Source organism: Thamnophis sirtalis, unplaced genomic scaffold, assembly GCF_051295495.1.
Source record: "Thamnophis sirtalis isolate CommonGarterSnake01/CBP01778 unplaced genomic scaffold, rThaSir2_p1.2 scaffold_4, whole genome shotgun sequence".
Taxonomy (NCBI): domain Eukaryota; kingdom Metazoa; phylum Chordata; class Lepidosauria; order Squamata; family Natricidae; genus Thamnophis; species Thamnophis sirtalis.
This window is the reverse complement of record NW_028261384.1, coordinates 1,069,886-1,082,356: the sequence shown is the minus strand read 5'-3', so window position 1 is coordinate 1,082,356 and position 12,471 is coordinate 1,069,886. Positions and strand designations below refer to the sequence as shown.

The 12,471-nt window shown below is 48.1% G+C and overlaps 1 protein-coding gene across 1 annotated transcript; it reads right to left on the bottom strand.

Annotated features, from left to right (window-relative positions):
• Nucleotides 1–1,332: 1,332 nt before the first annotated feature.
• LOC148045702 (uncharacterized) lies at nucleotides 1,333–11,333 on the bottom strand. Its single transcript, XM_087712215.1, has 4 exons — nucleotides 11,222–11,333; nucleotides 7,356–10,576; nucleotides 2,128–2,182; nucleotides 1,333–1,994 (listed from the first exon to the last, which is right to left on the bottom strand). The coding sequence occupies exons 1-4, from the start codon at nucleotides 11,316–11,318 to the stop codon at nucleotides 1,333–1,335; spliced, it is 4,035 nt and encodes a 1,344-aa protein (XP_087568341.1). The 5' UTR covers nucleotides 11,319–11,333.
• Between the last annotated feature and the right edge of the window lie 1,138 nt (nucleotides 11,334–12,471).

Here is a 12,471-nt window from a genome sequence, read left to right as displayed (position 1 = left end):
ATTATTTTGCCCTCGATCGGCTACAGAGCAGTGATGAAATTCAAAAAAGTTTATTTCCAGTTCTGTGGGTTTGGCTTGGTGGGTGTGGTGTGTCTTGGTGGGTGTGGTGTGTCTTGGTGGGTGCTGCTTGGTGGGCGTGGCAGGGGAAGGATACTGCAAAATCTCCATTCCCATCCTACTTTGGGGCCAGCCAGAGGTGGCATTTGCCGGTTCATTGAACTACCGTATTTTTCAGAGTATAAGACGCACCAAGACTTTGAAGAGGCAAATTTTTTAAAAAGTTTTTGCACTCTGCAGACCTCCCAAAAACTGCCTCTTTTTTTGCGAAAATGGGCCCGTTTTGGTAAAAAAAAAGGGGGGGGAATGCATAGCCTTTAGGAGGCTTATAGATAGCTCCTGGGTGTTGTGGGGGGGAAAACAAGCAAAAAATGGTACGTTTTTCGCTCATTTCTGCCCTCCCCAGCCCCCAGGAGCTCACTGGAAGCCTCCTAAAGGCATTTTGGTGAAGGGAGCAGGGTTTCAGGAGACCAAAAATGCTGTATTCAGTGTATAAGACACAGATTTTCACCCTGTTTTTTGAAGGGAAAAGGTGCATTTTATACTCCGAAAAATACAGTACTCAAAATTCCCACTACCGGTTCTCCAGAACCTGCTAGATTTCACCCCTGCTACAGGCGCTTTTTTTGGGGGGGGGGGGAGTATCCAGAAGGGAGAAAACAGCCTCCCCGGGGCCCCTTCCGGCCTTCCTGAACTTCTGGTAGGCCTGTTTTTTTGCCCTCCCGAAGCCTCCATCCATGCCCTGCACTTCCCTGCATCCAAAATGGGCTGTGTGGGGACTCCTGGGAGGGGAGGGGTGGGGAGGGTGGGGCCAGCCAGGAGTGGGATTTGGGGAGTCCTCCAAACTGCACAGAATCTTAGCTAGAGGTTCTTCTGAACCTCTTCTGCAAACCCCCAGCAGCCCAGCCCTGATTTGGCAATCCCTGTTTAGTTTTTAAGTTCCCCTTTTTCATTTAAAATAACTTTACATGTTACAATTTTTCCCAAGTTTATCACAATTGGATGTATCGGGGCTTCCATTGTGGAAAGCCAGAACTGGTATTTTCATATAATGTTTGGCTTTAACCTTTTCCCATACTAGGAGTAGAGTATTCCTTACATCATGTCTTTGAAAGTATCTATAGATGCTCACGGCTGGCATCCTGATGTCTGAAACCTCACTTCTATCCCCCCCCCCCCCATGGCCAATAATTCGTTGGAAGCTGAGAAGCGATAATAGCTGCGAGAGCAAAATCGCCTTTTGAAGCTTGAGAGTGGCCTTTGGCAGAGGCTCAATTAGAGAGACTTTCTGGTCTCTGATGAAAAAGGAAACAATAAGAAATCGGGTCTTTTGTTAACTTTCATCATGTCTTCTGTGTAACAAGGAGCATTTCTGTTCTTGTACACCAGATCATCAATCATGGCCATCAGTTTGGCCACCTGAGCCTCTTGTTCTTCCCCTTTGGCCTCATTGTTGAAAGCCAATATCCGGTTCCCGCATTCAGCAACATATTTCCTCAGTTTTTTATCTCTGGAAGATATAAAATTTTCTAGAGATCGACCTTCCAGGCCATCTTTGCAGGTGAACAAGAGGATTGTGTAATTGTTGGCCTTAGGGCCAAAAACCTCTTTAATCAGCTGAGCCACGTACGTCTCCTGGGAGCAACGCAAAGGATGCGTCACCTGCAGAATGACGTGGGGGCCCGGGGAGCAAAACCTCACGCTCTTGCTCACTTCTGCAGCAGTATCCTTGTCTGGACGATGGGTATGGAAGAAGCCAGGCGTATCAACAACCACAACCTTCCTGCCCTTCAGCTGCGTCTCCTCCTTCTGGCATGCTTCTGTTACTGACCGAGATGACAGCCCAAACTCAAAGACGTCGCTTCCCAGGATTGTGTTTCCTGTCGCACTTTTCCCATTTCCCCATTTGCCCACCAGGACGATCCTCCGTTCAGGCCCTGCAACCCAAAGGGGAGAGGAGAGAAGAAGGGGACACGGTCAACAGCATATGGCCATCATAGCCTCTCCCTCCATCCACGACAGTAAGTTCCACCCCCTCCACCCACCTACCCCCAGGGGCCAAGACTTTACCTCGAATGCTTCCAGGCATCTCCAGACCAGTCGCACAGCACGAAAACCGGGATTTCTGCATGAAAAGCAAAACCAAATCAGCCAAAGTAGAGGCCGCCTTGCAGGGAAGTTGAAAAGAACTCCCTTCCCTCAGAAGACACAGGGAGGAATTGGGTTAAGGTTGTAAAAAAGTTTGAAAAGTTTGAAAAGTGTTCGGAGACTACAATTAGTCCAGAATGCAGTCGCGTGAGCGATACTGGGTGTACCAAGGTACACCCACACTACACCTATCCTCCGCGAGCTGCACTGGCTCCCTATCAGTCTCCGAGCATGATTCAAGGTGCTGGTCATTACCTTTAAAGCCCTACATGGCCTAGGACCCTGCGGATATCTGCGAGACTGTCTTCTGCCGCACACCTCCCAACGACCAATAAGATTGCACAGGGTGGGCCTTCTCCAGGTGCCATAAGCCAGACAATGTTGGCTGGCGGTACCCCGGGAGAGGGCCTTCTCTGTAGCCACTCCGACCCTATGGAATGAACTACCCCCAGAGATCCAGACCCTACCCACTCTCATGGCCTTCCGAAAGGCTATTAAAATCTGGCTATTCCGGCAGGCCTGGGGTTTTGACCTCTCGACCGAGGTCCAGCCCTGATTAGGTGTATGACGTGCTTCTTTTAATCTGTTCTCCTTTGTTTGTTTTAACTCTTTTTCAAATCCATTTTCTGTAAGCCACCCGGAGTCCTTTGGGATTGGGCAGCCTATAAATTTAATAAATCCAAATCCAATCCAAAAGAAAGTAACATATGTAACACTCCACCCATTGGTCCCATTTCCAAGCAGGAAATTGGAGGACTGTCAGTGGCTGACCTGCCTGGACAGCTCCCTTTAAAAGAGGAGGTTACCAGGAAGCCAGCCGCTTTTTTTTTTCATGTATCCAACTGAAAATAAAGAGCTGTTTTGGCTATTGACACGTCCTGCCTCTTCCCTCAGCCCACTCTTTAACTCTGGCGATGAAGGTGGGATACTGAAGAGATCAAAGGACAACGGACTGACCATCTGTGTAGCATCAACGGCCATCTTCGCAGCACACAGCAGCCTCCACCGGCCATTCCAAGATGACCACACATGCTCCACCAGCACTGCTTGACCCTAATACCGAGGAGTGGTCTTCCTATATGGGTCATTTTCAAATGTTTATGGAGGCAAATAATCTTCAAGATCAATCGGACAATAGGAAAAGGGCACTTTTCCTAAGTTATTGTGGACCGTGAATTTACAAGATGGCTAAACCCTTAGCAGCACCAACCTATGTAGAAACATGTATCATGGACAACCCTCCAGAAGATATCGAAGGATCATTATGCCCCCTCAGCATTGCCACTCATTAGCAGCACGAGTTTTACCGCAGATGCCAACAGGAGGAGAGACAACCGATGATTTCCTTGCAGACCTGAGGGAAATTGCATCCAAATGTCATCAATTTGAAAGAAATGATGCGGGATAGGCTCATTCTGGGTATGAGGAACCGGCCCCTACAAAAACGACTGGTGGAAAGGGGCATCATGTTTCAAGCCACCCTAGACAAAGCTCAGACAGCCAAATCCTCTGATAAATCCACAGCAACCATCAGGAAATCAAGTAGTGTCCATTTTGCATGCAGAGAGGTTGCCGGGCAACAAGAGAACGGAGGATCCGAAGGAACCACCAATGGGGAAGATGAAATTCATTGCATAAACTCTGAAAGGAAGGTAGGACATTTGGAAGCGGGGAATAAACAATTCTGGTGTGCCGGGTATGTGGGAAACCATCCCAGGTTGGCGCATACGTTTAAAGATGCCACATGCCGGTGATGCCAACGGAAGGAACACATAGCAAAGGCTTGCCAAGCAATACAGCCATGTTCCTTCCACCAGAGATACCCGGTTTCCACAACATGGCTGTTTGCCCCCCCCCAACCAGGGTTCCGAAAGGCGCCGAGGCGGAGGGATCAGCGAAGAGAGAGCCACTACACCAGACAACCACGGGGAATTCTGATGATTGTGCTGCAGAAAAATTCCATGTTACGATCCACATTGAGGGATCCCCATGTAACATGGAAGTGGACACTGGATCAGTCTTCACCACCATGGGTACTTGAGAGACCGCCTACTGCCAATTACCTCCACTAGGCCGATAAGATCCCATAGATTAGGCCTCCTCCGAATTCCATCAGCCGGTCAATGTCGACTGGCAACTACCCGGAGGAGAGCCTTCTCGGTGGCTGCTCCGACCCTATGGAACGAACTCCCCGTGGAGATTCGTACCCGTACCACCCTTCAGACCTTCCGCGTAGCCCTTAAAACCTGGCTGTCCCGACAGGCCTGGGGCTAAAGACTTCAGCCCCACCCAAATAGTATGACTGTTGTGCTTTTTAACGATGTATTGTCTTTATGTGTATAACTTGTTTTGTCCTTCCCTCCCCCTGAATTGTGAGCCGCCCTGAGTCCCCTCAGGGAAAAGGGCAGCATACAAATAAAGTTAAAATTAAAAAAAAATTAAAATTAAAATCATGTCCTGGCAGAAAATTAAGGAACTAACTCCACAAATGGAGAAGAAACACCTAAAGCCACAGTGAATAATATTAAATGACTACCAAGAGAACCGGATTCCCATTCTTGGAAGAGCATCAGTCCAAGTAAAATTTAAAGAGTTCCGTGGACCATGGCAGCTGACATTGTGGATAGCAACCCACCCAGCCTGTTGTGGGTAGAATGGTTCAGACCCCTGGGGTTGGGAATGACCAGCATCCATGCTGTACAAGGAGGTGGTTTTGAGAAGCTGCTAACCGAATTTGGGGATGTCTTTGATGGGAGTCTAGGCAAGTATAAGGGAACCTCTATATTTTTCAATCTAGACCCCAACATTACCCCTGTCAGAATAAAGCTATGAAGGGATCCTTTTGCTCTCCGGCCCAAAACAGATGAACAATTAGACAAACTAATTGCCCAAAGGGTTTTGGAGCCGGTTGATCACGCTAAGTGGGAGACATGGATTGTCATGCCTAGGCCTAACTATAAGTAAGGACTGTGGAAGAAATGCACAAAAGTTATCGGTAACCAATCAACACTCTTTCTACAAGATGTAATGAAGGATGATTTTTATGGTGTGTTTTTGTTCAATTAAAATTTAAAAAAATCTTTTCAAACAAAAGAAAAAGAATGAAGGCATTAGCCAGGAGTTATGTTTGGTGGCCGGGCATGGATAAGGACATAGAGCAGTGTTTCTCAACCTTGGCAACTTGAAGATGTCCGGACTTCAACTCCCAGAATTCCCCAGCCAGCATTCTGGGAGTTGAAGTCCGGACATCTTCAAGTTGCCAAGGTTGAGAAACACTGACATAGAGGAATGGGTTGCTATATGCCTGCCTTGCCAGGAGTCCAGGCCAGATCCACCCAAGGCACCTACAGAGGAATGGGAGACCCCCCCCCAAATCCCCATGGTGTCCAGGATACACATTAACTTTGCAGGATCAGTACAGGGCTAAACATTCTTCATAGTGGTAGACATGTCTTCAAAGTGGCTTGAAGTGATAATCATGTCCACTACCACAACAGAAGTGACCATTAAGATGCTAGGGAGATTATTCTCAACCCATTGTTTCCCAGACATATGGACAACGGGCCCCAATTCACCATAAATACATTTGAAATATTCTTGGCGGGGCAAGGAATCCGACATGCATTGTCAGCACCGTTTCATCCAGCCACTAATGGCCTAGCAGAACGAATGTTTAGATCAACAAAAGAGGCGCTGGGCCAAATGGGCCCCAGGGAACCATCCAGATAACATTGATACATTTCTACTGGCACAACTCATAACCCCTAATGCCACCACAAACCGTAGCCCAGCAGAGTTACTAATGGCTGTAAACTAAGATCCCAACTGGACAGGTTGCACCCCAACTATAATGCTGAGGCATCCCTTGATTCAATAAGCCACTCCAGGTATGGGTGAGGGACTTAGAGGTATGGGGTGGGGGACTTAATCTATGTCCAAAGTTATACAGGGGGCAAAACCTGGGTTCTGACAAAATTAGTCAATGTAACTGGGCCTTGATCATACCGAGTGGAATTACATTACGGTACGGCCTGGAGGAGGCATGTGGACCAACTGAGGACGCTGGGGACACTCTACCCTAAAACAAAAGGGGGACAAACCAGCACTAACAACTGCAGGCCCAATCTCAAACTCAGGAAGTTCAGGAGGTTCGGAAAACCAAAACAGAAACACACTGACACTAATCTCAAGCCCACAGCAGGCACGCACACACTCACCCAAAGAAGCAAGCATCCAGCAAAAGGTTCTCAGGGACCTGTCCCAGCGGAGTCGGCCATGCCCCATAGCGAGTTGCAGGCCGTTCTTCTGGCGGACTCTGGAGAGGCAGCAGACCTGATTGTTCAGACCACTGCTGGTCAAGCAAATGAACCACGCAGGTCAGGTGGCCCCCTCCGAAGACTCCCCTACTTGCATGAATAGGGAAGTTAAGCATGATGATTCCAGGAGGGGAGGGGTCTTATGTAGGTAAAAAAGAGTAACATGCATAACATTCCACCCATTGGTCCAATTTCCAAATGGGAAACAGCTCCCTTTCAAAGAGGGAGTTACCAGGAAGCCAGCTGCTTTTTTTCTCGTGCATCAGACTGAAAATAAAGAGCTGTTTTGGCTATTGACGCAACCTGACTCTTCCCTCAGCCCACTCTTTAACAAATTGGAGGGGGGCTAAGAAGGGCCACCCCTTCCTCAAAGCCCTTGAGGCTGACCCATTGCCACTCTCCTTTCTATGCAGCCCTTCAATTCTTGGGACCCTGCACTTTGGGGGTTTCAGGAACGGGGGGGTTGATGTCAGAAATGGCTGGCAGCTCCCCATAGCCAGCTCCGTGCGTGAAGGGACCCTGTTCTCTTGGACTTTAGCTGCTCCTGTTGCAGTTCCAGATTATCTTTCTCCTGTCGTCGTCCCCCAGCCAACCACTCAGGAACACCCCTGCCCCATGGCTCTTCTCTCTGTGGGGAGTGGGGAACTTTGGGGGTCTTCCCATCTAACCCCCTGCTCAAGGAGGAGACTATATCATTTCAAACAAGTGGCTGTTCAGTCTTTTCTTAAAAAATCTCCAGAGATGAAGCACCTACAACTGGTATCAGGCTATTCTACTCGTACCTCCTCCTCCTTTCCCCTCTTCCTCCCCCTCCTCCTCCCACTCTCAAGTTACCTCAGCAGGCCTCCCTGTGGGACAGATGCAAGTGATTGCCTCGCTCCATTGACCGAGTCCCACTGGAGTCACAGCTGCACATCGGAATTGGTACTGAAGATTTAGGTGGACATCTTCCAGGGTGAATTGATAGTTAGGGTTTTTTGTATCGAGACTTTTCCAATTCTCTTCTGCAATCCGATATTCCACCTGGTAGCTGGAGACTGAAGGCTTCCTGATAGCTGCCGGATCAACACTGATCTGGAAACTATTTGGGTGCACTTGCTCAATCTTAGGAGGGGGAGGTCTTCTGAGAGCAGCTTCCTGCTCCTGTCGTTTCTTGAGCATCTCCATGGTCAAGGTTAAGCTTTTGGTCTCCACCATCTTTAATGAGTCTAAAAAATCCTTCAAGCTGTCAGTGTTCATTTTCCAGAACATTTCAGAAGCAGCATTGTGGCTTCCTCCGTATTCTTGGGGAGCAAAAAGGGCTGAATGGTTGAATCTGAAGTGCAGAGGGATTCCTGACTCATCTTGAGCACACAGCAAGTCAGCCTCCTTGAGGGCCTCCAGGACAGGTGGGGTCCCCCCATCTGAAAAGGTGATCAGGAGTTGGATGTTATCCTTCATGACTTTTCCCAACATGGAGAGCATATAATCAAAGATGCATTTCTGGGCATGAGTTGGAGGGGCAAGGAAGGCTTGGGCCACCAAGCAGATGGCATCAATACGGTCATTGACCCCTGGGGTGGAGAAAAACTCCAGGAGCTTCTTCTCAACCAGGTTGTCTTGCTCTGCGTCTCTTGGGCCTCCAAATCCTGGAGTGTCAATGATTGTGAGAGAATAGGGAATTCGGAAGCCCTTCTGATGGTTCACCACATAGGCTGTGACTTCAGACGTCCTGCTTCCACTTTCGCTTCTCTGAGTGGTTTCATGAATGAGTTTGAATCTGAAATTATCTTCCCACTGGACACCCAGGATATAATTGATCATCCCATTGATCAGAGTGGTTTTCCCACTCCCTGATGCTCCCATCACCAGGATCACTTTGTTGGGCACTTCCGGGTTCTCATTCCCAACCTGGTACATCAGACAGGAAGTGGAAACATCTGAGGGGACTTTCTCCAGAGGAAGGGCGAACACTAATGGCTGTCTTTCCTCCACTAGGGAGCTTTCCTGAAGGAACTGGTGGGCTATGTGTCCTCCATCTTCCTCCTCCAGTGATGTGGAGACCTCCACCTCCTCACTGGGGACACTCAGAGCTCCATTATCACACACAGCTGACACCCGTATTCTATACGTTGTCTGGGGCTTCAGACCTTCGATGGGATAAAATTCTGTTTCCCTCCTGGTCCTTTTTTCAGTCCATTGGTTCTTCCCAACTCCAGCCTCCACCGTTCTGTACTCCACCTTGTACTCCTTGACCACAACTCCTGAGGCAACGATGCTGGGACTCATCCAGGCCACAGAGATGACAGAAGATGCCGCAGTGACCATTCTCAATTTCTGAGGAGGGCTGGAGGGAAGGGTCTTTATGGGTGGGCTCAGGTCACTGGATTTACTAAGGCCTACCTTGCAACAAGCAGCATACTTGAACTGGTACTCTATGTTTGGAGGCAGATCTTTCAGCAGGAACATCTCCCTGGCGTCCTCTGTCCTCACGGTCTTCCGTTTTTCTTCCCCTGCAATCTTGTACTCTACCACATAGTTAAAGATGGTTGCTCTTCCATATTCTGCTGGCTGAAACTTCAGCTGAATGCTGTCATATCTCAGTTCACTGATCAGGAGAGGGAGAGGTTTTGAGGGCAACTCAAAGTTCTTGCTGACCAGCTCTCCATCTTCGTAAAGGTATATTGAGGGTCCTGGAATGTCCACATCTGGGAGTGAGGCCACAACAAAGCGGACTTTCTCATTGGGTTGGTTGATACTGAAATAGTCCTTGATGGATTTGGCAGCTTGGCGAGCACTGCGGGTCCACTTCTTGTCCTCAAACCAGGCCGTGTCTTCCTCCTGCCCAAGAGTGGATCTTGTGACCTTAGCTGATTCTTGCAGGAATTGCTCCTGAAGCCAGTCCTGTAAGCTCAACAGAAATGGCTCCTTTTTAGATAAAGAAGTGAATATAAAGGCAACCACATATACATTCTGAGGGTCCAAAACTGTTTCTTCCAGCTTGTTCTGAGTTGAGATAACTTCGATATTATTTAGAATAATCAGATAAGATTTGATAAAGTTAATTTCTCTTTTTTTTGTGTTTAGAAATTCATGGAGTTTTTGGCTGTTGAAGGGTGACCGTTTGACGGATATCAAGAGGTCCCCTAGAGTCCCTTCCTCCTTTCTTCCTACCCGGATGGTAGGCAACATTCTGGCCAGCTGTTTCTGGAAAATCTGCCTGTGTTGCTTGCACAAATTTTTGAACTGCTGGATCTTCCTCTTGATCTCAGGGAAGGTCTCAGCAATGGGATTCTTGGCTAGATCATTGCTTTGCATCTGGATTTCATTGAGTTCCTCCAAGATCTTTTCAGCATCAAAGATCAACATTAGGCTGATTTCACGGACTATCTTAGCTGCTCTGGTGTCCAGCTTGGTCAGCGGGTAGAGCCAGACCCTCATAGGCACAGCCTTCTCCCCATGTTCCCCTAACAATTTTGGGAGAGTTTCATAAGCTGTGATGGCATCTTGCAAAGTCACTGGATTTTTCTCCAAAGAAAAGTCTCCGTGGAACTTGCAACTAAACTTCAGAGCATTCTCTTTCTCCTCCTTAGTCAATTTGACCTCTGCTTCTCCTGTGATGGATATCAGCTTCTTAACTGTAAGCTGGAGACTTCCTTGAATATCTTTCACCATCTCCGTTGAAGAAACTTCTCGGTCAAAGACAAAAAAGGCCTGGGCTCCATAGAGGATGGCGGTGACCACATGGGTGGCTGTGCCTTGCTCAAAGACGGCTGGATAAGAGACATTCTGGATTCCCAGGTGGCTCATTGTCAGCTGTTCATACTTGGTGGTAGTTTTGTACTGAACGGTGATTCTGGCCTGTTTCTTGGACTTCTTGGTGTCCTGAAGATACTTGGCTGACCCTCCCACTTCAACCAGCCCTCCCAGGAAACTGGCCTTGAGGGGGGCTGAGATGTCCAGGGCAGAGGCCTTATCATCAATGCTGTCAGATGCAATGATTTCAGATTCTGTCTTGGGCTGAGGCTTGATGGTCAGATCCTTCTGAAGAGAGCTGTAGTCCCAAAGGGTGACCCCTGCATGGAACAGAAGAATACAGCTACATGAATTGAACACCATCTTCTAAAACACCTACAGCTGGACAGAGGACTTCCAGCAAAATGGGACAAAGGAGACATCATTTCCCTTAGAAGGTCCCTTCATTTGTTTTGTCCAGCCATCCCCATAGAAACTTCCCATTTTGCAAAATACAGCAAAGTCTGAAGGCTTTTGACAGAGTAGAGAGGAATGAGAATTGCTCTGCACACCTTGCTCTTGTGGCCTATCTCAACTCCCTGGAGAAACCATGTCCTTCATCAGGGTTTCAGAGGCTTCTTCTCTGTCCAGACCTGCCCCCTTGAGAAAAGCACCAGGACCACAACCTGACAATTACACCCTATCCAGCCCTATGGATTCTCCTTTTTTAAACCATTTTCCAAATCTTTGGTTTGGAAACCTACCCTCTGAATGGTAGTCAAGGCCAGTCCTGCTGTGTGCCTTGCCCACAGCAGTGTTGGTGGGACAGATATGCATTCCCAGTCAAAAGCTTTTACTTAGTTAGCTGCTACTAGTAGGCCAGGTGCCCAGGAACTCAACTCTGTCCCTGGGCTGAGCCTGTGCACCTCTGTCAGTGCCCATCTCCCTCCCTCCTTCCGAGACCCATCAACTTCTCCAGCTCCCACCTGGGATGAGGGCATCCTTGTGACAGTCATAAAGCATCCCCAGCTGGAAGGGGCGGCCCAGTGCTGGGGTCTCAATGGCATCTTCTCTCTGGGCCATGCTTGAGTCCTGCGTGTCGCTGACTTTTCTACTGACCTGCAAGAGACAAGAACCATCCATAGGAGGCCGTGACTGACCGATGTCTCTATGAGTTGTGCTGGGGACACTACATACTCCTTCTCGAAGCCCCTTCCCCAAGTTTCTCCCCTCCACCTCCAATACTGAAAACAGTTCCAAGAAAGGGCTATTGGGTTCATGGCCTGAAGACCATCCCTGTGAAGAGTTTGGAGAAGGGGATTTCTCTCAAAGAATTGGGCCGCCAGAGTCCAAATCAAGTCAGAGATACTGACACTGAATGTTGTTTCGTGTAAATGAATATCTTGATGGTCAACAAGAGTTGCAAACAGGAGCATCGTTCAGTAAATCAACACAGCAGGAACATCATGAGGTAAATCTCGGAGAGATCTTTTGGGCACCGGGGCCCAGTTTCATGGAAGACAATTTTTCCATGGACCGAGGAAGAGGCGGTAAGAGGATCAGAGGTGGGATTCAGCAGGTTCTGACCAGTCTGGAGAACCGGTAGCAGAAATTTTGGGTAGTTCAGATAACCGGTAAATACCACCTCTGCACCCATCTGATTGGGAGAAAATGGGGATTTTGCAGTATTCTTCCCCTGCCATGCCCACCAAGCCATGCCCACAGAACCGGTAGTAAAAAAAATTGAATCCCACCATTGTGGAGGGTGGTTTCACATGCTACGTAGTTCTCACAAACACACAGATGAAACTTTGCTCACAGTTGCTAATAGGCTGCGGACCAGTATTGATACACAGCTGGGGACTGGGGACCACTGTCATACAGGATATACTGGGTATAAAGGCAGGAATCAAGGAAACTCCCCTTGTTCTGTCCTCACTACACGTTAGTCTGTGTACAGCTTGACATGCAGCTAAACCCACCTATCCTCCAATAAAACAGGCCATGTGTGTAGATCTGAATGCTTTATTGGAAGAACAGGATATGGTGAAATTGGGGAAAATAGGGATACATACAATAAGAACCAAGTACAAGATAGACAGTATTGAGTTACTGCTGAACATAACAATTAATAAATACAAGGAATTTAAATCTCACCAGGGATGCTCTGAGTGTGGGATGTGGGTTTGTCCTTGGATGACCATGTGCTTCTGCCTTTTCCAAATGCTAAAGAAAT